Raw genomic sequence first — 25,542 nt, 5'->3', positions numbered from 1 at the left:
TGTGTTCTTCATGTTTGACTGATGAAATATTATAGGAAAACGTTTTTCCGCAGCATGAGACCATCATCAGTTAAAACCTGGAAGAAATCATTTTGGACGTTTGTTTATCGTGTAAAAACCAGATGCCCATTGTGTCAGCGTTTTAGTGAAGGTTAATCCTCCACCAATAAGAGAGTCAGAAGTCTCCTGCACAGCAGTCATTTGGGTCAAACACATGCAATACTAAAATACTTTATTTCTTAAATCTAAGAAATACCACAAAGTGTTTTTTGGTGTGTGTGGAAAGCTCTTTCTTCATGTTAGATTTCAAGCTTAACTCGACTTTGATTCCTCAATTCCGCTGCTCCACAATAATGACAATTTCCTTGAATGTTGAATTGAATGCTGCAAAAGAAAACATTTGAAGACGTCACTTTGAGCTTTAGGAGATTGTCATGGGCAATACTCACTATTTCCAACATTTTATACACCAAACAAAGGATTAATTGAGAAAGGATCTGGCCGCTAAATCAGTAATGGAAGTAATCATAGTTGCAGTCCTAGTTGGATTTATACAGGAGACTGTATATAACCAGCAGACGTAGTCGCCGTGACGTCACCCATTGGTTTGTGGACTGTTTGAAGCCTTAAATTCAGCATTTTGCCCGTCACCTTCTTGATTTTTGGAACCAGAAGTGACACAAGAGGGTGGAGCACAACCAAAATGTTACAATTAACTTCCATGAACTGGAAGCACACTGTGAAAGGATTCAAGTTATAAGACAAAAACACCCAGACCCGACGACACTGTGGTAGCGACCTGTCAATCACAAGGTAGTCCCGCCCTAAAGCATCCCCTGCTTTATGGCCTATTTGACTCTAAATGGACCATAATCTACTAACTGAACATCATGCTGTATTGAAGAAGACTTGAATCTAGAGATTGAGACCATAAACTGTTTACAATGTTTACTGAAGGAATAAATCAAGTGAGGTCATTTTCTCATAGACTTCAATGCAATCAGACTTCTTTTTGCAACCAGAGGAGTCGCCCCCTGATGGTCATTAGAAAGAATGCAAGTTCACGGCACCTCCACGTTTGCTTTACTTTTCAGAACCGGAGGTTGCCGTCAGATTTATTCCTGTTTGTGAAAGCTTAAACAAGAGCTTAACCTTTCACCCAGTGAGTGTCACATACAACTGAAACAATGTCTGGGTTAAAAACAGCCCACCTATCGTTTAATCCCATTATTTGAACTTTTCTGCTCTGACATCATGACACGTCAGTCTGATCTAGTCCTTCCAGATGAACAGAATTAACTGCAGAAATCCATTCCGGCTTTGGATAAAGACAGGATTCAGGTGGACTTACTGGTGTGACTTGTTACAGTGGGGTGGGGAAACTGGAGGTAATTCCCTGACAGGAATAACATCACGATGAAAAGAAACGCAGGCGTCCTTTGATCGTCGATGTAAAGAACATGTTAGATCGGCACTGACGTCTTCATGCACTTTGAGAGAGAGGAGCTTTCAGAGAGAGTCTGTGTCTTTATGTTTGATGTTTTTAAACCCATAACACCTTATAGTCGGGTTCAATGCAGTCTGGTACCAAACAGGAGACTGGTGGACTGAATACATTTATTAGAAGGACATCATCATATAAAAAAAACCACAAACCAGCAATAGTACTACATTGGCCTTGAAAGTAAAAAGAAACCAAAAACAAGCTTTCAAGGTGGCAATTTTTTAAAAGAAGTAAAAAAAGAAAGTATTTTCACTTAAAGTTTCTCTAAAAGTCAATCTTGTAAAACAACAAAAGAACGAAGTTAACAGAATGACTGAACTAAAACATTTCTACGAGCACACGAACATGTCACAACTGATGAGAAAAATCAAATAGGGGAGTTGGTTTCGGTTTAAAAATCCACATTGATCCTCGATTTGCTTTTCTTTTTTATCCAATTAGAGTTCATAGTGCAACAATTAATGGATTCAACCATCTTGTCACCACTATTTCTATACATCACTTCAAAGTCTGCACATCCTTCTTTTAACACCTCACAAATGAGCACTCACAAGCAGTCGGCTATGGTTTCGCTCTCGAAACTTGCGTTTGGCACGGTCAGTCGTAGCCTCGTCGCGTGAGTCTATCCATCCAAGGAGGCACCAGAATGGTCGGGGTAAAGGTTTGTGTTGGCCACATGTTCAACATTCTCCACGCGTCTTCACACACACACACACACACACACAAACACACACAGACATATTGTATGTGCTGCTTTAGTTGGCCACATTTATACCTGAGTAGGTATCAACAACAAGAGATGTTTATGACAAAAATCTGTCCACTCATCTACCTAGAAAAACACACAAACCCCAGTTCTCTCTCTACCTCTGTGTCCCTGAATGTGTTGGCATTATTTGGGGTGTTTTGTCTCCACAGTTGCTTTTCACCGCTGGATCAGCACCAGGAAAACGACCTCCCCACCATTTCAAAGAACAACTTGTTGGGCTTCTTGAAGTAGCGACAGAGCTTCTTAAAGGCCTGGGTGCTGAGCGGCGCATGCGGCCTTCCTTTAGACTCGTCCAGGCACTTGTCGTGCCCGGCAGACAGGAGGCAGTAGAAGCCCTTGGTGGTGTTGTAGTAGAAGTTGTCGGGGCTTATCCTGGGCTGGAGGTCCAGAAACCTCTCAGCCTTCCTCAGCTCGGGGAAGGGATCCCGAATGAGCGCGTCGCCATCCACCACGTGGATCTGCCCCCTGGGGAAGACCTCCAGCCAGCGGGCCAGATGCTGGTAATACAGGCTCCGCTGCAGCGCCTTGTAACCAGGGTCAATGTGGTCCTTGTGGATCAGGAGCTCCTCTAGCGGCTGGTAAGGCTTGTGGCGGGTCAGGCGGTTGTGGAGGACCTGGGTGTAGTCGGAGACCACCCTCTCTGCCGGGTCCCGGACGATGAGCAGCAAGCGGACGGCGGGGTTCATCTCCCAGACGCGTGCGGGGACCTGAGGGGACGCAAAGTAGCCGGGGGTCTTCTCCACCGTCAGCTGACCGGGGAGGGTGAGGGGCATCTGGGCTCGGTACCAGGCCAGGCCTCGGCGGTAGTGCTCCTCCACGTTGAAGTAGTGCACCTGACAGAGGGACAGAAGATGGGGTCAATGAAGACAAGGACTGCAGCGCATGTCCCTAAAATGTCACTTTGTGATGAGGGAGCGTCTTTCATGAGAGACACCCCAGATGAATGAGGGAGTAAGTTTAACTAATAGATATCACCATGAAACCTCCCCAGCTGCTTACTTACATTATCACAAATACTTTTTGTATTGCAGGTTTCCTGAAACCGTATGTTTAAATTTGCAAATGAGGCATTGCATACATCTCCAGAGCAGAACTTAGATTGAATCTGAACATTTGGATGAAGCCAGGTTCAACATTCTTGTATCATTTCGTTGGCATATGAGAGTAAAAGGTTTTTCCTAAGGGAATTTTGGACTTCTCTTATCACTCCATTAATCAGAAAACACTGCCAACAGCAATCCATTTTTGCCAAGTTTTTCGGAAGAACATGTTGTATAAATCAGGCTCTGAATGATATATGAACAAACCCATCTGTACAAACCTTCAGAACATAGAGAGGAATGAAACTGGACAGTTTGGTGAATGTAAGTGAATTTAGGAGAAATCTACAGATGCAAATACATATTTTTTTTAACGTTTTCTTTCCACTAGTCATGAAAGAAGACATGTTATGGAAGCAAAACAGCCCAAAATCTCAAACCAGTGCATGAAAAACGATATTTTTCACCTTAACGGTACCGAAAGAATGTGTAGGGATGAGAAATGTTTCTATGAGTCACTGAGCGTATTTCATTTTGTCCCCGTCTTGTCCAAACCAATCTATTCCTTCGCGCCAGCTTTCCATCTTCGCAGTCTTCACCTCTGATTTCTCTCCGTGCAGCTTCTTCGGGACAGATCCCGTCAGCTTTCATAATCCCGTAAGTACAAACCACATGAAGGCGGAGCTGACTTTGTTCTCATTGTATGTGTGCCTCTCTGCATTGATGATGACAATAGGGGAAACGCTCACCTAAACTTGATTTATTTATTTAAAAAAATGTTTCAGTGGTACAGTTGCGGCAGCTTCGATAAAAAAAAAGAACAATGTTATGAGCAAAATACTTTGTACCAGGAGACATCAGTGTTTATTGGGTTAAAAAGAGGATACGTAGAGTACATCAGTACCCTGATTCATACATCAGTGATGCAGATTTATCTCTATTGGAACATTACATGAGTTCAAGTACGTCACGCTTGCATTTCAGCTAATCCTTTTTCTGGATGTGAACTCCCTCTACCGACCCCAACTCCAAATGTCCAAACTTGTTGACTTTTCTTTGAATTTATGTGCGTGTGGTTGCAGCTGGCTCTCACTTCCCCATAATATGATTTAGAGGTTTAATATGCAGTTTGAATTACTTCACCCAGAAGGATTCTTGTTGGATTCTTTAAGCCACATCTGTTTGAAATAACAGCTCAGTGCATTGGTTTAACTTTCTGTGGCGTGAATGTAATGGATCATGGCAGTTATTTCCCATCATCGTTCCTTGAGGTGGTATTTGGTCACGTGTGACAATGTCAGAAGTGGAAGTAGTTAAACTATTTACTGAAGTACTTGTAGCAATACTATCATAGAAAAGTAGTCATGCAGAAGTGATAGTCACACATTAAATAACAGCATATGAAGAATTGGAGCTTTAGATGGAAAATTGGTATTTTGTGTCCCAATGAATTGTAGTTTACAAACATAATAAACTGGTTGAAAATGAAATGGTTGTAAACAAAGTCTTTGCAGCTGTGAAACGTAATTATTATTATTATTACAGATTTTATTCCTTCCCATCTGTGTATCATGTGTGAGTGTGATCTGTGTGATATTCAGTGGTGGAAGAAGTACTAATGATGATGTACAAAAACACATTGAATTAAAAGTCCAGCGTTTAAAAGTACATAAGTATCAACAGTGAAAGATGGCTGATATTTTATAACGTATGACGTTATTAGATTAGATTATTAGATCAGTGTAAAGGCAGCATTTTGCTGTTGTAGCTGCTCGAGGTGGAGCTAGTTTTAACTACTTTATTTACAGTTAGGTATAGTTCAGTGGTTCCTAACCTAGGGGTCGGGCCCCTCCAAAGGGTCACCAAATAAATTTGAGGGATCATCAGATAAATAATTGGAGAAGAAAAAAGAAGTTTTGATACACCAAACATTTTTTTTTTTCATTGTGAAATATAGGTATTTGAACAGCAATTGAAAATTAAATTGTGTGAGAAGTTTGTCTCTTGTAACGGCTAACAACTCATAAATCTCTGTCCTGAGCCACAAGCCAAAAAAGGTTTGCAACCACTGGATTCATCTTTAACAACATGTTGTAGTTTATTAACTCATCACTCACGTTTTGATAACAAAGAACAGTGTGTAGGATTTAAGGAGATTTATTGGAAGAAATATAATATAATATTCATAACTATGATTTCGTTAGCGTATAATCACCTGAAACTAAGAATCGTGTTTTCGTTAGCTTAGAATGAGCCCTTCGTGCCTACATAGTGGGTCCTCTTAACTGAGTCCGCTGTGTTTCTACAGTGGCCCAGAACGGACAAACCAAACACTGACTCTACAGAGAGCCTTTCTCGTTTTTACGTTGCCTGAAGGCCACCGTAGTTCTCACACACGCTTGGAAAGGGAGGAGACAGCGGAGGGGTCTGAATCAGTTGGATGCAATCTGCAACCTCACCACTAGATGTCACTAAATCCTACACACTGCTCCTTTAATCTGAAAAGTAACTGTACGGTTGATAAACCGTACCTACACACACTACGGGAGTACTTCTACTCAGTTGCCTCCCACCACTGGTGGTCACACATGTATTAGTCTTTTACCTCGGCCTTCGCCACTTCCACGTCCGGGTGCAGGTTGAGCATCTCCAGCAGGGCTCTGGTGCCGCCTTTCCGCACGCCAATAATAATCGCTCCGGGCAGCCGCAGCTGGGTGGCATTGTAAGAGGAGGGGGAGGAAGAGGATGACGAAGAGGAGGAGGCAGGGGAGCTGGAACCCCCACTGCGTAATTCCCTTAAGCACACAGACAGCTGAGTCTGCAGCAGCAGAAGCACCAGCAGCGCTAGTATCACTGTCCACAGCATGGTGCCACACACACACACACACACACACACACACAGAGGTGGAGTGGAGGTTATGTGCACACGCTCATGAAGCGGTGAATGAGTCGGGCTTGTTATCAGTCAGCAGGGGGCCTCAGGAGGAAGCTCTTCAATTGGACAACCTATGAGACAAGAAAAAAAAAAAGGTTATCGTCCACTCATGCTGTTTCACTCGGCCACTTTCTTCTTTTAAAAACAAAGTAGAAAGGGATAAATGCTGCTGATAAACAATTCGGTCCTCTTCAAAGTGAATCAGATGTGGAGCACAGATTTATGATTTAAAAAATAACTAAAGGTTTGACTGAGATCTGACTGATTTTATTATCAAGTTTATTGCAACACATTAGTACATTTTACGACATTTTAAAACTGCAGCTCTTAAAACGAGGAAACAACAAAGAAGGAAATTAATTTGTTCTGTAATATAGTAATATAGTTCAGTCTAGAACGATTATCGTCAGGCATTTGTGTAATTGTTGATTTGATTGGCTCCTCATTAGCGTCTGCAATAGCAGTTGCTAATCTTCTTGGGTTCTGAAAGCGAAGAAGAAACTATAGAAACTAACTAGAAAATAGAAAATAGAAAATCATATGTAATCTGCATCTGCTCTTGTTTCCTAAAGTGTGAGCACTCTTTTGATTTGGCTGCTGTGGTGGAAAATATTACCATTACACTACTTGTGGAATATAATTATGTTTTGCCAGAGTACTGTATTCAAATAAAGGTAAAATGACAATCTGTATCACGACATATTAATAAAACTAGTTTTGTATGAATAATGGATTGAAACATGAACACATTACATAAACTGTAAACAATACAATATACAATGAAGTCCTGCCACTGCATGACAACACAACAATTCTGCAAGTAAAAGATACTAATACACAAACAGATCTCCTGAAAAATGCACAGCTTTGAAGAAACAGGTGTGTCCCGAGCAAATACAATTGCCACACCTTCTAGAATAGAAATGTGAAATGTTTCCTTCGGGCCGGGGAGGCACGAGATGGCTCTGCACATAATGTGCCGTTTTACAAAGTCCCAGTCTGAGCAGTTTCAGCCCAGAATAAATCAGGCTGTGACGTGATTATGCCCAGAAGATATTGAAATATTAATCTACATCTAAAGCACGGAGAGAAGAAGAGAAGAGGAGATGCATTGAAAATGAATGCTGCTGTGAGGTTTAGGGCGTCCCCAAGGAGCACTGGCACCCCTCTGAGTTCAGCTGAACCAGTTTTTACAGTGTAGAAGTACACAGTGATTGTCTGAATGCTGCACTATGTCTCATGCAGTCTGGTTTAATCTGTATTTGGGGAGGTTTTAAAAATGTTTAAGTGTAAGAAAACAGATGTTTTACATGCATTTAAAGAATCAACTGATCTTCATCCAAGCTCAGCTGAGCATCAAATGTAATAAAACAAACCTGTGGCCGACCTTGTTTTAGGGCACACATGTTGAAATATATATTTATACAGAGACAGTGAAGAGTGAGACGCTTGCCCTTGAGCAAGGCACTTAGACCACCATGTGTTCGAACAGAACGGATCAGCTGCCCAACCACAGAGCAGAAGGCACACTTGTTCTCCACAGCTCCCTGCGGTGAATGTGTTTTAATGAACATTACAGTGCAAAAAAAAAGTGTTTGACGAAAAGAGAGCTGTTGTTTCTGAGCGACGCCGGGACTTATTTCGAAAGCAGCTCAGTGTGCTTAGAGTGACAACTAAAGACATGTATGTCACAGTGTCGTCCACACTTTAACACACTTTACAGGTCAACAGGACATAATAAACAGCACTGCAGGGAGCACTGAAGAATCCCACAGAAACACCGTCCATTGTTCAGCATTTTGGGGAACGCTCTTGTTGGCTTTCTTGCCAAGAGTCAGATGAGAATCGATATCATTCCCGAATCTGGGGCCAGGAGACGGTTAGCTTAGCTTAGCCCAAAGACTGGAAACAGGGGGAAACAGCTAGCCTGGCTCTGTCCACATGACAGATGAATGATGATTGGCTTTCCTCAGCTCTGAGATGATCAGATACCGTGTGAGCGTGTGAGCTGAAGGTCTAGACTTTTACATTTTTGACTCATCACACAGAGGTTCCAACTAATATCACATGTAACTAATCACTCCAAAGATGGCTGCAGGCGTGTAGTGGTGCATCGTTAATGTCATTATTTACACCTGTGTTTTCCCTTTCATGATGTCAGAAAGGTCTCCAGGTGGTGAAACAAAAGTAAGAGCAGGAGAAAGGTAAGAGTTTCCATTTAATCCGCGTGGTATACTTTGGCTTTCGGACATATTTTATGAGCAGCCAAGTGGGTAAAAAACGTCCCAAATACTGTGAATTTCCGACAGCTACAACAGCTCGAAAAGATCAATCACATCGTTGGGAGTTACCATACATCTAAAGCCGTACATAGTTTGTTTATATCTGGTTTTCCTTGTTGTCAAACACTATTGCTGCATTGCATTCTGGTCTATTAAAGCTGCTTTGGAGGGAGATAGATTTGTACATTGGATTCTTGTTTTTTCCCTGGAGGATTTAGAAACATGCTTTTGCTCTTTCATTTATAAAGACCGAAAAAAATCTCACATTTTCTTGAGATATTTGTGAGTTTAAATGTTATTAAACTGCATTTTAGCAGTTTTTTTGTTTCAGTTTGAGGGCAGTTAGGTTAGACAATACACCACCCATATGAAAACGGTTAAATCAAATAGCTTGCAGATGTAATTTTTAACAGTGGTAAAAACACAGCACACGGTTGTTAAACCCTTCCTCTTGTTGTCCTGATTTTCCTTTTGCTGTTGTTGTGCTGAAGCCGCCCTGATGCGACTGAGTTATTAATTAGTGTAACAATGTTCTGGTTCAGAGGAGGAACCCGGTCTAGCGTTGTTCCTGCAGTGGAGCACTAATTGCGCCTGCAGGGAGCGTCGATGCACCCCCGACCTTCTGTGCTATCCCCTGGCTTGGCGACATTGTCGTCATCGACGTTGCAACCTTTGCCATCCCTCGTTGAGTGTGTATGGGGGTTTCAGTGCAAAGGAGTGTGGTCTGTTGACGTATGGTGCCATGGGTGTGGTGTCTGTTCACTACAGTGTTGCAGTTAGCAGTGAGGACAAACTTCTGCAGATTTATTTGAATATTTTCTGAGGCCAGTTGATGTTAGAAACATATGTGAGATCAATTTAAGAGCAAATCCATGGACACAAGATTATTCCAGAGGAAGATTAAACAGTTCCATCTTTTTGTCTGTTTTGAAGGTCGTACTATTTTTTTGATTTAATATCTATAAAATCCAAGCCAGCTTCCTGTATTTTATAAATGAAAAGAGCTGAAGGTTGTTTCATCTCCTTTGACCTTCTACTACAAGGATATTGTTGATAATTTAGTGGCTGCATTTGATGAGAAGTTTTTCCCCAAAAGGTTTGTTTTGATAAATGACCGGACATTGCCGTCCCTCGAAAAATTAATAACAATATAGTTTCCCAGTTCGTCAAAAAGAGAGAAACCATACAGTCGTTTGACTTAAAAACAAAAAACTACATCTTACAGACTTTTAAGCCACTGAAAGTCACTTTTAAAATAGTCCAAGACATCACCACAATGGTGCTCTCCTCACAGTCATCATTCACCGTGCTGGAAAGGCTCCAAGTGAAGACCGACGCTACCGGAAGACCCGGCAAACCGAATACAGCGCTCAATTAAAATGCCATATGTGGCTCCTTGTCATCATCTGAGCCGCTCGACGTCGTTCAGCTGGCTCGCAGCTGCAGACTCGACTGATTCTCGGTGGATGTTTTCCTCCGACTAAAGATATCATTCCCTTCAATTGAAACCTGTACGACTGATGAATGCGTGTTGTGTTTTGGGACAAGCTCTGACCGGCTTCAGCCCAAACTGGAGAATGTGTTTCTGGTTTTGTGCGAGGTAGACAGATTAGGATTTGTGAATTTGCACAGTTGGCATTAGAAACAATATCATTTTGATGTTTTTTATGTTTGAAAAGGATTTTTGACTACAAACTGCAGCAGAAACACCCGTCAGACCAATCCTGTCTCATAGAAATGAGATTGGTGAACTGCATGTGTTTTGCAATTACGCTTTGAGGTAACGTTTTTTTTTCTTCACGTTTTCAACACGATGCATTTTATTTGTGTGTCCAACTGAAAATAAGGCTCCTGATTGATTTTCCAACGTAATTATTTCCGTCAATAGATTGTGTTTCGTGACTATATCAAGACCTGCCATGATACTGGACTGATATATTTATAAGTCACGTATGTCATTTGAACACTTTTCTGTGAATTCGACCATGTATTAAATATCATATATATATATATGTATATATATATATGAACTCTGCCTCATGTACATTAGCTGCTGGCAGCGAGCAGAAAGAGCACCAGATTTAGAGTATCTGCACTCATCATTTTGACGTGAAGTGGCAAACTGTGGGCTGGTGCCAATCACAGTGTGGAGTGTGTACAGTTTGTGTGTGTGTGTGAGCGTCTGAGACAAAGAGGGAAATCATTCGGGAGGTATGTGTGTATATATATGTGTGTGTGTGTGTGTGTGTGTGTGTGTGTGTGGTGCACAGCGAGACACATGCCTTGTGTTAAGTGGCAGCGTGAGTCCCTTGTGACTCCTGTAAACTGGAATATTCCCCTGCTGTCAAACTGCGTCGCTTCAAACTCGCCTCATGACCTTCCTCTCTTCCCCTCCTCCACCTCCTCCCACCCTCCCTCTCACCTTTCCTTGTCCTCTTCAACCCTCACCTTTTGTTCTCCGCTTCCGCCGCCTGCTCCCGACTCTTTCTTCGTGTGTCCTTTGAATCCCTGTTTATGGGGATGCGCTAACAAACCCTGGCACCATGCTAATGGGGATGCCCTGCAGCAGCCTCTTAGCTGCTCATAAATAAAACACAAGCGCACCTTGTGCGCAGGGAATGAACTTTTAATCTTTGACGAATTGGAAATGACACAGGACTGGATTTAGAAATGAGAAACGGCTCTGTTGTCATGTCAAAAGTGGCATTTGCTGAATTCACTACAATTTTGCTGCACTTGAAACTTGTTCTGGGAGATAAATAAGCATTTTTCCTTCCTTCACTTCATATTCTAAAGGAAACATTTGAGTCATTTCTGTTTAGTTTAACTTCTTTGTCATTTTTGGTATTTGTCTGTCTGTATCTATATGTTTGTTTCATACAGCACTATGAATCGTCTGCACACAGGTCATAACTGGCTCCACTTCAGGATGGTAAAGGATTTTGGGACACTTCATTTTTAATAAATCTAAAAAAACAAAATGTCCGACTTCACTAGCTCCACTTAACGGCTGGTCGGCTGTCTTTATTATCTCCGTGAGCTCTTTGATAGCCTCTTAGCTCTGCTCAATGAGGCTCACATGAGTCACTGAGAGTCCGCTCATCGCTCCTTGTGATTCTCATTAGGCAGCGTGGGGACGACAAACAACAACAACGCCAGGATTGTCAATGATGCGCGAATTCTCCATATTGACAAACACAAGTATCTATCCACGCTGGAGGAGATGGAGAGAAGAGAAAGAGGGGAGGGTGGATTGCAATTATCTGAGAATGTCAGATGCTGTCATGTGTGTATTGGGAGAGTCCGTGTATCTTATAAGTTTTGGTGTGCGTGTGTGTGTGTGTGTGTGTGTGTGTGTGTGTCGTGTCATCTGCATAGTGCCTTTGCCTTTTGTGTGAGCACGCAGCATGCGACTGCCTCCGATCCAGGCCCTATCTTTTTACTGAGCGATGGTATTTGGTGGGGGGTGGTGGAAGGATTATCCTCTACGGAGGGAGGCAGGATGGATGTGTGTGTGTGTGGAAGGCAGCAAGGAAGATTGTCCCTGGTAGGGGGTGGCATGGTGAAACGCTCTGGATTGCCAAGCCTGTCATATCACCAAGGCTGTGAGAGTCAGATAAAACTCTCTCTGTCCTCCTTCCCTTCTTTCTTCTTCCATCATGCCCCCCTCATCCGTCTCTCTTTCACTCTCTGGACTCCTTGCCTTTCCTTTTCATTTGCCGGGTCTCACCTTCTATTCCTCAGCCATTCGTCTTTTTTTTCTTCACCTGTAAAACTTCCACCTCGGCCTCGCTCTCTCGGTTTTCCGTTCGTCTCCGTGTACCATTCTCGTGTCCCGCTCGACCAATCGCGCTCTCTGGTTACTGCACACATCGCATCCACGGACGTGATTGCCTTTCAGTGTGAAAACCGAAATGCATGAAAGGCTGGTCCTGTTTCCCATCCCGTTCCCATTACCCGCCTGGAGAGAAGATGGCCAACGCTCGGAGGGGGGTCTGTAATCAAAATAGATGAAGCCGTCTGAGAGAGACGGGAATCAGTCATGCTTCCAAATCTGTCCGATCCCGGGCGTTCTCCCTGCGTCCCTCAGTTATAGCGCAGAGAAGATGGAGGGCAAGGATCAGCGCGGATTTGGATGGTGGTTTGGGTTGTTTGATGATGTATGAGTACAGAAAAAAGATACCCGAAACCAGTTTTCTCCTTTTTTCCAATCACAATAAAAGTCCTTTTAAGCCCAAGAATGCCTCCTGCCAGCTCTTTCAAAAGTTCATAGATAAGATGAAAGAAACACGAGACGTGGACGAGAGAGTGAAAACAGCCCTCCCGCCTCTATTGACGTCAAGGAGTTTCGCCTCTTCCAGGCACTCCGTCTATCTGTGCGAACAGTTCGAGGCCCCCTACGCCAGGTACCGGGAGCCTGGGGAGAGTTATTCTTAGTTATCCACATGAGTGGAAGATTTGATCTCTTTTCCTGAGAGAGAGAGATCCACAGTCAAGAGGAATACAGAAAGACGGTGAAAAAACAGAGGTCGGTCCTGACAAGAGCCTCTTCCTCTCTCTCAGAAGTTTGTCTGCGCTGCCAAAGCATGCAGTCATGACAATATCACGTGCACTGGTGAAATACTTACACTGTGCACACATAGGGATACTCTTGAACACACAAGCCCTCCAAGTATGTAATATGTTTGCAGGATTTCCTGACAAAACAAATCAGTTTGTTCGTGCCCTCTAGAACAACACACACAAGCGTTTTCTCATCTGACGCCGTATGTCGATACAAGCAGCTCATTCCAAGGAAAATCTTATTTTCAGGTGCTTATAACTAAGAAAACACACTTGCAATATTAAATTACATTTCTGGCAGTAAATCCCCCAAATCCTACACACTGAACCTTTAAGACACTGATTCTTAGCAACAAGAGCTGCCAAGTTGATGTGCAAATTGTAAGCGATTGGATTAGTTTGGCTAAAAGCAGCTCACACATCGATGCAGGCAGTTTACAAATGCAGTACCTTCATTCCACGGACCTCCAACATGGCTGGCGAACAGAAAAGGGGGGCGTTCAGCGCCTGCTGGAAGCCTCTCCTCTCCTCACCTCGTGTTATTTTATAATTTCCTTTTTATGTGTTGGCCTCTCTCTCTCTCTCTCTCTCTCTCTCTCTGTGTTTATCTCCCTCGCTCTGACCTTTGCTGAGGTCTGTCCGTCTTTTACCCAACAGCCCCCCGCTGGTTTTCAAATTAGACTCGTTGCAAAAAAAAAAGAAAATCTCTTAGCAGCCTAGCGGCCCACACCCACCGCCCTTTCACCCACTCATCATCTTATTCACTCACTCATGCACAACACCCAGATAACCCTCCGCCCCCCCCCCCCCCCCCCCCCTCCTCCTCCTCCTCCTCCTCCTCGTCGCATCTTTAGCCGTGCACGCTCCAAGATCTGGGTCAACCGTATCAAACGCCAAAATGCGGATGCTCCTTCTCTCTGGTGTGTGTTAAGTGTGTGCATGGAGAGCACAGATATTGAGCGTGTGTATGTGTGTGTGTGTGTGTGTGTGTGTGTGTGTGTGCGTGCAGGAGATAAAGTGGGGGTTCAGTACTGTTGTTGTTTTATCAGAAAGTGCTCAAGGGGCGTCTGATTAGGAAATCCAGTTTTATCAAATGTGTGTGTGTGTGTGTGTGTGTGTGTGTGTGTGTGTGTGTGTGTGTGTGTGTGTGTGTGTGTGTGTGTGTGTGTGTGTGTGTGTGTGTGTGTGTGTGTGTGTGAGAAACAGAAAAGCAAAGCATGCTGCATGAGAGGGTGTTTTTTGCTCTAATTCAAAGGGGTTTTAGCAAACAATGTCTGGGCAAACAACCAACTCTTATTTCTGCAGCATGTCTGTGGTGTGTGTCTGGTGTGTGTCTGGTGTGTGTGTGTGTGTGTGTGTGTGTGTGTGTGGGTTTACATGGCCCACCTGGCACAGGGCCCAGCACATGCCATGTAGTCTCAGAGAGGTGGAGAGAGAGAGAGAGACAGCCTGCCTGGCGATGCTTGGTCATCCACTGAGTCAGGGACATGATTTCTTTCTCCATTTCACTTTTTGTCATTCATGTCTGCCTCGATCTTCTCTCTGTCTTCCTCGCTTCTTCTCGCAAAAAGTAGTTTTCGAGGTTGAAATACAGTCGATGTGAAGACATAATGTCTCAGTTACCAACGTGGCTTCAGTCTAAAGAATGAAAAACACCCAAAACTAGAAGGAACTCAGAGAGCACATTTCTCCACCGAGGTCACAACATCTTCCACATTTTAGCATTCGAGGGCATACGAGGGTAAGTTCTCCACATACTTTTGACCACGTAGAGTATTTTATAGTCCAGGTCTGTATCAGCTACACACACATTCACAGACCTGCTGCCAACGTCCTTGTTTACACTCTCTCTCTCTCTCTCTCTCTCTCTCTCTCTCTCTCTCTCTCTCTCTCTCTCTCTCTCTCTCTCTCTCTCTCTCTCTCTCTCTCTCTCTCTCTCTCTCTCTCTCACCCTCTCTCTCTCTCTCACCTCTCTCTCTCTCTCAGACACACTTACAGACAGAACATATGTGGTCTCTCTCACAGTGACAGTGGCCCTGACAGCTTGGCCTGACAGCGAGAGGAGACTGACCTGTCAGGATGGATTTAACCCGACTGTCATTGAGTGACGGGACACTCAGTGGGTGCAGGGCTGCATGTATGTGTGTGTGTGTGTGTGTGTGTGTGTGATATTTGTGGGGGTGAGGGATGGGAGGATTTGGGTGCGTCCCTCTTGGCACACAGTCGAGGTCAGCAGACGCCATCGACTTGTTTTTTTCCGGGTGAATTCGGTGTTGTTCGAGTGTCATACTTGTGTACATATGGGCGTCTGGAACGAGGGCGAGCTGACAGATGGGGGCGGGCAAGTTGTGTCTGGTCAATATCATCACGGGCCAGCGAGCCCGAATATTATCTGGGTCCTGAACTGAGTTCTTTTTGGGTTACATGCAGAAGAAAAAACAAAACAAAAGAGAAAGAGGGGGGGTGGGGGGGCTGATGGTGTTTATGTTGAAAGGGAGGGAAGGAAGAAGAGTGGAAAGAGAGCGAGTGATGAAGAGAAAGGGGAATGGAGAGGTGTGTTTGGGCTCCTGCTGCTAGCTTACCATGGCAACGAGTGTTTAGATCCCGCTCACCTGGGCAGTAGAGCCCAGGGACTGAGGATTATTAAAGCGGGGAGGGTTGAGAAGAGGGATGGAAAAAGAGAGAAAGACGGAGAGAGAATCGGGGGGGGGGGGGGGAGTGTAGAGGGAGGCTGGTGGTGGTTGCACATGATGCCACAGTTGGTGTGGCGTTACGGCCAAAAGGTGCCCTACGGCGACGGTAATAAACCGAGCCGGCTGCCGGTGGCTTTGTCGGCCAAAAATGGACGATTAGTCTGATTGGATGTTTGTGAACACAGAGAGACAGATACCCCGGCTAGCAGCTATTTTTAGGCTTTATAAAGCAGCACTAGTCGAGTTTTCTTTTACGGAGCGCACCCGTCGTATTGGTTTCAATTTAAAATGTTTCTTATGTCCTAAAGCTGTAGTTCTGTACTGATTATTCCAACACAGGGGGGGGGTGATGAACTGAAATGTAACAGGCAGGATTTAAAAGTTGACATTTTGCTTCAGCAGTGGTAGCCTCCACAAAATAACATGTCAGAGTGCACTCCAGCTGCATTTTTCAAGTCTTTTTGTTCTCTATGGTTTAATGAACAGTTTTATATTTTTAAAAAGACACACGATGATTAAAAGGAAGAAAATCAACAGATGAGGGAAGAAAGTTCCCTTCTGTTTCTGTGGATCATTAGGACATCGTCGAGCTTTCAGACCACTGTGATTAAGCGCCCTTTGAACAGTTTAGGCCACTTTAGATCCTTTAATTGGACAGTTTGAACTGAAAGTGTATATCTGCGAGCCCGAAACAGGAAGCGTCCTGCAGTGGCTACCAATTAGACTGAAAGTCTGACTCACAGGCAGAGACGTAGGTGCAAACACATGCACACGTAGTTTCACGCACGAATGCATCGTGGTGTAGTCGGAAACATTACATTCTAATCACCGCATCCGCTCCGTGGCTTCTTTTTTGTTTTTTTTCCCCTCACAGAGCTCCACTGGTGGTGCATCCTTTCTTCCTTCCTCCGCTTCCTTCTCTCTTTGAGCTCAGTATCCCACTGACCCTCCAGACCGGCCCGCTCGCACCGCCTCAGCGCACACACAGATGACACACCGACGCACACGTTGGATGCACAAATGCTCAATGCTACACAGAAACACGTGCACGCACTCTGTCGCTCTTTTTCTCGCATCCAAATACACACGTGCACACAGCGGAGGACCTGAGGAGCCTAGCAGGGGGGGGCGGTTTTGATTGACCAAGCACTTTGTGACTCTTAAATGGCTTTATTGCCTTCGTACTTAACCCCCACACACCACCTCCTTCCTCCCTGTCACACCACAACACACACATACATTCCTCAGGCCGTCTCTGCAACTGGGAATTAATGAGAGCCATCACTAACCTCACACACACACACACACACACACATGCTTACATATTGCCACCCAGCTTGGGATTTGAGCTCCCATACTGTCTGGAATCCATCAAGGTCACCCCCCCAAATCTAAAGCGCTGCTCCTCCCTCTGGAGTCTTTTTGTTTGCCCTCCACGACCTCGCTTTGATTTTTTTCCTGAACTTTTGGGAGCGGGCCAGGATTCGTGTTTAATGACTTTGTTACTGTACAGAGGAGGTCGATATGGGAGATTGGGTTGATTGATTTTAATTGACAGGACACTAGGAGGCGGGAGGGCGGTGGAACGTGCAGACTATCAGTACAACACATTCTCACTGAAGTTTGTGAAATAGTCACGAAATTCCCGGGACATGAATTGTCTGCTTTCATCCGTGTCGCAGCGTCGCAAACGTTAGATCTATGCAACAAAACCACAACGGAGTATCGAACACCAGTATCGCGGTAGAAAGTGCTCGGACCGTCGGACCCATCCACCTCTACTCCAGCCTATATCGAGTGGCTATCTCGATATATTTAATAGTGCGTCACTAGCTCTGATGGCTGCACAGTCACGTGGATGTGTTTTTAATTTGTCCAGCCACCACGACAAACAGATCCTAATTGATTGTCAATTGGCTTTGTTTTCTTCCTGAGCGACACGGAAGAAAACCGGACAATCCGTGTCTCTGTACACAAAACCAATAGATTGCATACATTTACAAGTCAACACTTAGTTCCCCAAATCTTTTTTCTTCGAAGTTTTAAACAAATAATTACAAATCTTAAAAAGATTCAGGGTTTTTGTAAATGTGATATTAATAATATTATTACTCTGTTCTTAAAATGGCGTTACATTTGGTGAAGAGCAAATCATGACTTGTTTAGGACTCGGGACTTGAAACTTGTACTTGTGACCTGCAAAAACAATGACTTGGTCCCACCTCTGGTAACTGCGATTCTCTACATGCGTACACATTTCCGAGATTATGAGATTATGTAGCACAGTATTGTCACTCGGTTCCTCTGCATCAGTATTCCTCTCAGGTGGAGTGATGATGTTCCCGTTCAGTGAGTGGGATCGTCCCTCAGCCTGTAAAAACTTTGGCTCGAGCCCATGTGTGTTGACTGAAAACCTAATCTTGTTGTTGAGCCCTTGAGCTCGACACTGAAACCCAGCCGACCCGCAGGACAGCTGCTCTTCAGCGCTTTGTTAGCTGGTTTCTGAGCTCTGTGTGCAGGAGGGCAAGTAAAAGGAAAATTCCCTCCCGGGATCAAAGCAGTATCGCATAATTAATAGAGCTGCAATAAACTTCTCTGACAAAAGTGCTGTCATTGAAGTCGCTTTTTCAGCCTTCACAGTGTTTGTTTTCGTTTTTGTAAACACTTAATCAAAGTGCTAGTTCAGGGTTGGAGTGATGAACCTAAAATATGCCTTTCGAGTATCGAACACTCAACCGCTGGCTTTACAGGTGTCTCTCAACAGTGTGTAGCTTGTTTCTTTACGGGAGACCGCAACAGCAGCAGCTTGGATTCACAGATTGTCCATATCTTCTCAAATATGTCTCTCCGTCTTTCACATGTAATTGCAACACATTCTCACAGCAATGCGTCAAATACTACAGCTTCAGTGGCAATAAGCTTCAAACTCTGAAACTTTACGTGTCCCTCTATAGTCAGTTTTGCACGTCTCAGTGACCGCGTGTCAAATTCCCGCTCGTTAAATGCATAGCGTCTTTTCAAAGTAAATGTCCCTCTTTACAGGAAGTGAGGTTCTTAGGAAACGGGTGTGGTTGACGTTAACTTGACTATGTATGTGACTACCGCATGTCCTTCACCCATCAGACCGCTGTTCGTGCCCCGTGTGAAACCAGAAGTCATCGTTGATTTATTTGTCACATAACTTCTGTACTGAAGTATCGTCACTTCCGTCGTTATTTTAACCCAAACCACAACATTTTCCAAAATCTAACTAAGTGGTTTTGTTGCCCAAACCGTAGTAAGTATTTCATGATCTTTGCCTAAACTTAACCAAGTATTTAAGTTTTTCCTGAACCTAATTAAATTTACTTTGCCAAAATCTGACTTTCAAGATCTTTTCCCAAACCTAACTAAGTAGTCTTGTTGCCTAAACCTAACTAAGTTGTTTTCCTGTGAAGACGGAAGTTTATTTTGAAAATAATGTTTGCATGTAACGAGCGAAAATTGACACGTGTTGCTGGCTTTCGTAGGAAACTGCGCAAAAATTGTGTAACTATCTGGGTAAGATATCATAAGAACCGTTGCATGAGGCTACGTTGTCATACTTAGTCATGCTACCACCTCGTCATAGCTCTGAAACTGCGACGGAAAATAAAAAATGTTGGATTGTTTGCAGCGTACGGTGTCTATGGATGCTTTGATAAGTTTTAATTGGGGTTGGAGTTTAATAGCATTTTATTAAATCCCAATTCCTTTGCACCCCAATTTAGGTATTTGCAAATGTCAAAAAAAAGAAAACATAAATATTGAATCAAGTTTTGCTGACTGTACACAATAAATAACGTTCACAACCTGTAGCCACATCACGGAAATGAGATGACCAGCGTAAGGTACGAAATGGTGAATAACTCTGCTCACGATGGTGTTTAGGATTAGTTCTTTCTCACAGTTGGGTCGTCAGGTCCACACCTGCAGGTCAGAAAGCACGGTGGAACCATGATAACACAAATTACAACCGTGTGTTCGTGCCGGCTCCCTCTATGTGCCGTCCACCAGGAGTTCCTGTCACCTCAGAGCTGCTGAGGTGTGACGGCCTCGACAGTGTTTGTGTGTGTGTGTGTGTGTGTGTGTCACAGTGAACCTTCACCCTGCCAGGCTGATGCACTCCGACCCCGAGGTTTTACAAACACAGTTAACACTGACCTCCAGAGCGCATGGCCTCCCTCCAGCCCCAGCTCTTTAAGCACCACATCCCTAAATAAGACTGTCATTAAAGACTGGAACACACTGAGGTTTTTTGTTTCACACTATGAAAATCAACCCGCAGAAGATCGAAACTTTAGATGGTGAGAAACCATTTTCTCAAGGTCTCACTGAAGCTGCACTCGATTTCTCTGGATCAATGTCATAAGTGTTGATGGAAAGTCACAGATTTATTATATCTAAAGAAATTGTTCACAGTGAGAGATCGCACAGTTCAAGTCTCTGCAAGTGGATTGTGCGGTAAAATCACACGGTTATGAAATTATAATCAGTAGCTGCAGAAGGTAGAACGTATTCAGTGTAGTCAGCAGTAATGTAAATTATTTGCAACAATTAATCTGGACATCAAACCTGTAGAATCTTTCCAGCTGCAAAGGTAAGTTATTGAAATATTTAAGTAGTGTGAACTAAAAACAAAGTTGATATTTGACCGTTTGGTTTAACAAAAAATAGATCTAAAGTTACCTCACATTAATAAATTCATATAAAAGTATGAGAATCCTCTAATCACCTTTACATGGTGAAAAACAGTCTGCTGATGACGTGACTCTCCCGTTCATGCCTGCAGTCGTCTCCGTGAGAGTATAGACGTCAAATTATTTCTCACTTTGGAACAAAACTGCTGGAAAATTCAGCACGCCATGAAAAAAAAACTCTGAGGAGAGCCAATCGTAAAAATGTCACTTAAAAGTTTGTGATTGTCGGAAGTCATCTGAATATAAGTGTAAGTGCACTGTGTGTGAGACGTTAATGGGCTCATTGGCTGCTCTGTTAGACCTGAGGACCGTTCAGCGGCGCGCGCACAACCGTGTACAGCTTCATCTTTAGGTTTGCATGTAGGAATTTGGCGGTTTGTTAAAGATATTGTTAGTCACACACTCAGCTGCTCACACACACACACACACACACATATAAACACACACACGCACACACATATAAACACACACACACAGTCATGCTTTCTCACACACATATAAGCATACGTACGTTGCCAGTTTTGCCACAGTTTGTGATTTTGAAAGCGTATAAGTGACTGAAAAGAAGGATGTGTGTGTGTGTGTGTGTGTGTGTGTGTGTGTGTGTGTGTGTGTGTGTGTGTGTGTGTGTGTGTGTGTGTGTGTGTGTGTGTGTGTGTGTGTGTGTGTACACGCCCGGTTCAGTGCGCTTCAGAGGACGTATGCACTCTGCTCATAAATAAAGGCCATGCATTATTCAGGGCAGCTCCTCCAGCTAATGCCCCTTAATGTGCCCAAACAGCCATAATGTACTCTGCTACCAAGGTGGCAGAGACCCCTTCACACACACACACACACACACACACATCAAATCTCCACCCCTAGGTTTGACACAATGTCTTTGTCAATGTAGCTCTCAGCCTCTTATCTCCCTCTCAAATCGTCCCATCTTCCTAATTTTCTCCAAAATAAATCCATTTTGCTTCTGACCCAAATTGCCCTCGCTCGCCACGTTTCCATCGAACTTTGCCCAATTTGTCCCTAATTCTCCATCCTCAGCGTCTCCATGTGCCGCCCCTCCCCACTGTCTTTCTCTTTTTTTTTTTTTTAAAGAAAATGCATCTGAGTATACCGTTCTGAAAACCCTACTGTTCCTCCCCTCCGTGTGGCCCCGGGGTGCCAGCTTTCTGCACGATTAGGATTGTGTCTAAACAAGGACTTGAAGCTGTGAAGCTCCGGCAGCGAAGCTTCCTAAGTGCATAATCTTAATCAGTTTTTTGGGGGAAATTAAACCGATTGAATTCTGAAGTAAATAGGAAACAGTTTGGAGAAAAAGACCATGAAAAGCATTGAAATGGGTTTAAGGTGAATTGTTTTATCGCTGCGGCTTTGCTTGTCTGCATTTTATCGACAGTGTTTTGTGTTCTAATCACTTTGTTATTGATTCGCTTGTTTACCGTCTGTGGTTTTAATTGCTCCGTTGGTTTGTGATCCTCCTCTGTTTTTGTCTTTGTGGTGCACTTTAACTCTTCTGAAGTGTGAAACAACTCAAGTTCACAATTTGTATTTATTATAAGTAATAAATGCATGTAGGAGACATTTTGTTAGGTTTTCTCTCTCAGACACTGAAGCTGTTTCTTGAATTTCTTTCGATGGAATAATTTGAAAACAAGTAAACGTTTAAGTTCATCACAGTTGTGTTGCCACACCCAACGGTGATGTCAAACTGCACTGTTTGTTTTGACCATTACATCACTTTTCTGGGTGTGAAAAAATGATTTTTCAGTCTAAAAGTCTTTGTAAATTGATTAAAGGACCCGCAGATAATTACTGCTGAGTCTGCAGTTTCCCTCAGCTCTACAGAGATTTACAGCAACTGTTTTGGTTTTCCGGCCCACAACTTTACTGTTTTGGTAGAAACACTCAAAAGTCGTGAAGTGAACGCTAAACGGCCAGATGTTTGCTACACTATAGTGAACAACGGCTGCAAACTTTATTGTAACCTTGACAAAGGCAGCGCAGACCATATCCGCTCCTGCTGTTCTCACCTTTCACAATAAAAGCCCCATACATCGCATAGCTGTTTACCCAACCTCAAATTCACTGATAGTAGCTTAAGCTTAACAACAGACTGCTCTGGGTCAATGGGATCCCTGTAGTTGGTCGTCTGCCTGCAGGAACCTATTGGTGCAGGTATAAATATGTGATGTAAAATATTCGCAGGTGAGTATTTTTAAGTTTCTGTGTCCTTTATTCATCGTGCCCCCCCCGGTGTGTAACGGCCTTTCAACGCAGCCAGAATCCCCACAAAGCTGAATTTTAGATGAGTAAACGAACAACAGTGTGAAACAAGTGAACCATAATAACTTAAACTTGAGCTCACAACTTGTTTTTGCTGCCTCCAAGTGGCCTAAAATATTGATTCATTGTAGGTTTAAGGATTCAACCTTCAGTGGGTTAGTTTTCAGAATACTTATTGAAGATGAAACGGTTATTTAACGGGATCTCTTTGTTTACCAGACGCGCCACACCTTGGTGTAACATTAACCTCTCACATGACACTGACTGCAGTTTGTTTTGAGACACACAACCCCCCCCCCACCCCCCCCCCCCCCCCCAGCCCCCCGTCCCCGTCCCACTCAGCACACACACAGACCAGACAATGACTCCATTCATCTCTTCTCCCTCTCTGTCCTCCTCCTCCTCTGCTCATATTTATAAACACAGCGAAGGTCAAAAACACAACACGTCTGCCCCGTCGCAGCCTCTCTGACCCTGGATCAGCTCCGGTTGTCTTTCCTACAGTCTGTTTAAGCTCTTCAGACGCTCCGGAGCAGGTAGTGTCTTCTTCACGGTGCAGACTCATGTGGGAGTGTCATGATGAATGGTGCTGGTGGTGAATTACTGCCTGCTTTTAGCTGTCATGTGTGCAAAGTTTGGCCAAAATCAAGCTCTAGACATGTGAGCTTAGTTTGATATTTTTGGACATTAAATGAAACAAAATGGTAAAAAAATATGTTGTTGGTCCCCTTCCCCCCAGGACGACCCATTTTCTGATGTGAAGCCACTATAACCGAGACGACATCATTCATCATCGCCTTCTACAACCATCACAAATCACTGTTGGATCATTTTTAAGATGTGACGACGCCAAGATAGAGGTTTGGTTAGATGTGGGCGTGAACACAACTTTGTTGACGTGCTCAGATGTTCAGTGTCATGGTTACAATGATAACCACATGATAAGAGAACCAATGTTGGCTCGAAAGAGGAAACAAACTGAGGTCTCCAACGTTGCAGTCTGACGTTTTGTTGACCAGCTCGACCTCCCTCTGTGGACTTTGTGGCACATATCCTCACTCTGCTTCTTCCTTTGCTGATAGACGAGAGTTACAATCACTGCAGCCAGCAGAGTTTAGAGCTCGGTCACTTGAATTCAAACAATAGTTTGGGGGCATTATGATGGTGTACAGACATCATACTACCAATAACATCAAGTAAAATAAAATGGTGACACTTTCTATGATAACCATGCGTTATAAAACACCTTAATCACATACATATCCATAATGCTTACAACAGTTATCATAACACATTTTTGTTTGCTTTAAGTAAATCTAGCATAGATTTAATGATATTTAGAGTAACAGTAACAGTAACTGTATAAAAAGATGATAATTTGTAAAAACACTTCAAACATTATTACACTATAGATCTAAAAATGTCAATGATTGACCAGCAGTTGTGAAGTATTATGATGTTAAAATGTAATGTGTTGTGATTTTTGTTAGAAAGCATTATGCATATTCATGAGTGCTTATAACTATAGTAAACCAGCGCTATAAGCAGACAATAATGCATTATATGTTCATAATGCATTATAGACCTGGGTGTCATAGAAAGTGTTTTTACAATAAGTTTCTACTGTAAAGTATCATCAATAAAGGCACTTAAAGTCAAAAAGCAAATCACAAGAGTTATTCATCAAACTAAGAAAAATAAGGTTTTCATAAGGTGCAAAGGTAATTTATTCTGAATCCTGTCGTCACCAAAAGTAAAGGAACGAGTGCTTTTGTTGCATTAAACCTCAGCAAGCACAAGTCATCCACGACGGTGAGCCGGAGCCCCCCGCGACGCCACGAGAGTGTTCTTTGAGACACTCTTTTGTTCGATTTAAAACATCCTCCTCCAGCATTTTACTTCTGCATTCACTTCCCTCGTGTCTCACTCTGTCTCTGATCTCGTATAAAACCCATGCAGCGCACGCTTGGACGCACTCGCACAAAAAAAAAGGAAACTTCATCTGCACAGATGAGTGAACCGCAACATTTCCCCCGTTCTTTCCTCTCATGTCACAGCATCTGTGACTTTAAAGCACCACGAGCGACTCTTCATCTTCTTCTATACTGAACTCTAGACTGAGGTCAGGTGAAACCTATAGAAGCCTCCAAAGACGTGTGATGTTACAGAGAGAAGAGAGGACAGAAGCGTGCAGAGAGTGAGGGCAGATGAGGTTAACTCAGTCACCCTGCTCAGCATGAAGAGGGACTTCACACTGGTTTCTACCTGACGCATGCACATTGTAGTTCAGATTCAGTGGGCTATCATGGAGAAGGTAAGCAGTGAGTGAACAGGAGAGATTGATAAAAGACGTCTTACCTGATGGATGTTTTCCCAAAATGTGTCTTTATTTTCTCTCCTCCTTCCTTCCTTATTCTCGTCAGTTTTGCTTCAGCTCCCCGGTGTTGCTGAGGAGGCGTGTGTCGAGTCTGAGCGCGTGTGTGTGTGTGTGTGTGTGTGAGAGAGTGAAAGTGTGTGTGTGTGTGTGCAAACTGGTAAGAGAGCGACTCTGCTTTGTGCTGCCGACCCCGGTGAGCGTGTTGTTGCAACTGACTGAGTGACTGAGAGAGAGAGGGAGGGAATGTGTGTGTGTGTATGTGAGAGAGAGAAAGAGAGAGACAGAGAGAGAGAGAGAGAGGGAGGGAATATGTGTGTGTGTGTGTGTGTGTGTGTGTGTGTGAGCGAGAGAGAGAGAGAGGGAGGGAATGTGTGTGTGTGT

The 25,542-nt window shown here is 43.6% G+C and overlaps 1 protein-coding gene across 1 annotated transcript; it reads right to left on the bottom strand.

The window, feature by feature from the left end:
- Positions 1 to 1,610: 1,610 nt before the first annotated feature.
- hs3st1l2 (heparan sulfate (glucosamine) 3-O-sulfotransferase 1-like 2) lies at positions 1,611 to 25,283 on the bottom strand. The gene is made up of 3 exons (XM_079161320.1): positions 25,143 to 25,283; positions 5,919 to 6,319; positions 1,611 to 3,106 (listed from the first exon to the last, which is right to left on the bottom strand). Exons 2-3 carry the CDS (start codon positions 6,177 to 6,179, stop codon positions 2,441 to 2,443), a joined length of 927 nt encoding a protein of 308 aa, XP_079017446.1. The 5' UTR covers positions 6,180 to 6,319; positions 25,143 to 25,283; the 3' UTR covers positions 1,611 to 2,440.
- Positions 25,284 to 25,542: the final 259 nt, after the last annotated feature.

Source organism: Pholis gunnellus, assembly GCF_910591455.1.
Source record: "Pholis gunnellus genome assembly, chromosome: 6".
Lineage (NCBI taxonomy): Eukaryota > Metazoa > Chordata > Actinopteri > Perciformes > Pholidae > Pholis > Pholis gunnellus.
Note: the sequence above shows the minus strand (reverse complement) of the source record. Positions and strands in the feature narration are given on the sequence as shown.

What these genes read in the sequence shown, in the direction of transcription:
- hs3st1l2 (XM_079161320.1), bottom strand. Translation starts at nt 6,179, where the DNA reads ATGCTGTGGACAGTGATACTAGCGCTGCTGGTGCTTCTGCTGCTGCAG. An exon ending in TGGAAGTGGCGAAGGCCGAG is followed by an intron (nt 3,107 to 5,918) that starts GTAAAAGACTAA and finishes TCCCTCTGTCAG; the next exon opens with GTGCACTACTTCAACGTGGA.